Source organism: Cornus florida, unplaced genomic scaffold (genome assembly GCF_030987335.1).
Source record: "Cornus florida cultivar Cherokee Brave unplaced genomic scaffold, ASM3098733v1 CherokeeBrave_3.0.0_Hap2_Chr07, whole genome shotgun sequence".
Taxonomy (NCBI): domain Eukaryota; kingdom Viridiplantae; phylum Streptophyta; class Magnoliopsida; order Cornales; family Cornaceae; genus Cornus; species Cornus florida.
Window position 1 is genome coordinate 7,343,941 of NW_026775577.1, and position 2,623 is coordinate 7,346,563.

The 2,623-nt window shown below is 33.0% G+C and overlaps 1 protein-coding gene across 1 annotated transcript; it reads right to left on the minus strand.

Annotated features, from left to right (window-relative positions):
* Positions 1-592: 592 nt before the first annotated feature.
* Positions 593-2,339, minus strand: LOC132316187 (early nodulin-like protein 20). Its single transcript, XM_059814701.1, has 2 exons — positions 2,162-2,339; positions 593-921 (listed from the first exon to the last, which is right to left on the minus strand). Exons 1-2 carry the CDS (start codon positions 2,337-2,339, stop codon positions 593-595), a joined length of 507 nt encoding a protein of 168 aa, XP_059670684.1.
* Between the last annotated feature and the right edge of the window lie 284 nt (positions 2,340-2,623).

A 2,623-nucleotide genomic window follows, 5' to 3' on the forward strand; every position in this document is an offset into this window, starting at 1 on the left:
AAGTTGGGAGTGCACAGGTGACACTTCAAAGTGGTGTAGATGATTCTCTAGGAACAGTTATAATAGAAAACTGTCCAATATTAACGAGATGCAAAAATCAATTTGGAAACTTTATGAGTGAAATTTCAAACAAAAATATGAAAATTCCATTTCCTTTGACCTCTCGATGAGTCAATGTTATATTTAATCAAACAAAAAATCTGTCCATTGATTTAATCTGCTTTTCGAAATTCATGTTAATTTCATTATTTCAAATCCATTGATTCATCTGGTATCTGATATCCCATTCTACATGCAAAGCAAAGTTTATATTTTCGATGAATAAAAAATCTAAATTTTTTAAATTCCAAAAGAAAAAAATATATATATTTTCAACAAGATAAAATCTATAAGACTTTGATCTCTATAATGTGAGCCTTGTATAAAATAAAAACACATGAATATTAATATAAGATAATATTTGTTAATTCTTGTAACAGATAGAAGTTAACATGTCACAAAGGCTTGAATATGTCCCATGGTTTCAACTTCAACACCAACCCATAATACAAGATTGTTACCTACTACTGCATGTGAATTGTAATTTTGTCAGCTAAAACAGTTGGAAGAGTATGGCCAATATTGAAGCAACTGCATGAATGTTGAGAAGAGTAATCCGGCTGCCGGTGTTTGTAGAAGAATCATCTTCAGCGGGAGAAGGTACCGGAGATGGTACGAATTCTACAACGTTGACGGCCAGTTTCATTCCGTGATAGCAGTAGCCTCCGCTACTGAGAAAGTAAAACGGCCTGGCCTCTGTGAGATTAAAAACATCTCGCCCACCCCTAGTGATGTTCTTTATGAAGTTTCGGTCATTGCATTGTTCATAGCATGTTTTGTTCACCTCCAACACATTGTAGTAGTGCTTGTCGAATCCAAAATCTAAAAGGGGCAGCGAAACAGTGAAGAATTATGCACTATTAAGTTATAATATTAACATTCGGGAATAATAATAATAATAATGTTATAATATTCAGGAAAATGGAAGCATTATGCACTGTCAAGGGTCAAGAATTGGTATTTTCTACTTCTATAAATCATGACCCAACTTAAAATTTCAAGTGAAGAGACTGGTACTCTACTTTGATGAACATAATTGCACAAAGAAATAGCTCACAATAATAATAATCACACTGCATTTTTTTTTATTAAAAAAAATTGCAGATTCTTATCAACAGATTTTTAGCAAATGATCTTGTTCTCTCCAAACATTATGATTTATTGTTGAAAAAAAATAAAACAGGGAATATTTTGGAATATTAGGAGATTATTATTATTATTTTTATCACTTAGAAATAAAACAGAATACTGGGATTACAATAATATATATCAAACAGGGGGCTATGGCAATTAAATTTTTTTCCATGTTTGTAGCTAATTTTCAAACTAAATGCAAGCAATTATAATGGATCTTAATTATACAGAGTAATTAATTAATTTTCTTAAACACTAAGGCAAGAAAAATCTGATGCTTAGTAAAATGCAAGCACTTTAAAGTTTAAAGGGCTTTCTTTTGAAGTTCTGAATGCTGAATATGTACCCAATACATGAGCTCTGTTTTCCAAAGCCATAAAAAAAATTTAAAAAAAAAAAAACAAATAACTAAATAAAAATTATTTATCAATGTCGAAAAACCAGCCAATTTTGTTGAATTAAGTGATTAATAAAAATTGGGAGTATAGTTACAAAATTGAAATGTAAGCCACATCTGTGAAACATCAAAACACTAGTACATACACTAAATATATATATAAACATACATACATACCGAAAAAGGAATAAAAAGATAAGACAATGAAGGCGTATCTAAGAGTGGGCCACCCAAAAAAAAATATATATTATTAGAAGTAATTTTAGTTCAACCAAAAAAATAAATTTAGTAGTACTACCCATCTCAAAATAAATTAATCGACCCCATTATGCATTTTTAAATAGGCTGTGAAGCCATTTCAAGTCGAGTCTCGTGTAGTAGGACAGAATTGTGTACAGAGATTGTGCCTTTTGTGCGTGTGTGTGTGTGTGTGACTGTGTGTATATACATATATATATGTTATTATGTAGATATATATATATATATATATATATATATTGTGTGTGTATATATGAGGGAGAGAAGATTTACAGAGCCAATCGCCAACGTAGAATCGCTCTTGAATGGACCAGTTCGTGTAGTTGATGTTCGGTGTCCAACCTTGCTTTCCTCCGACCTTGTGAAGCACTGGTGATCGGCAAACTGCGCACGTTAGCATCCCCGCCATCATTATCAGCGACACCAAACCCACTCTCCTCAAACCCTCCATCACTACTACTGCTACTACAGCGAACAAACACAGTACTCTATCTCAGATGTTACTCTACTCTCTATCTCTAAACCATTTACAGGCATATCTGTTTACTATATATAACAGGGAAGAGGCGATTTTTTTGGAAAGAAAAAGTTGGCGCCATTTCCCACCAGCGTATTTTAGCAGTAACATCCAGACTGGTGTGTACGAGTCATGCTAAACTTGCATCGAGTATTTGGGGCTTATCACCGTACACGTGTTCAGATCGCCTTTGGTTTTGGCTGGTTGCAGATTATCAC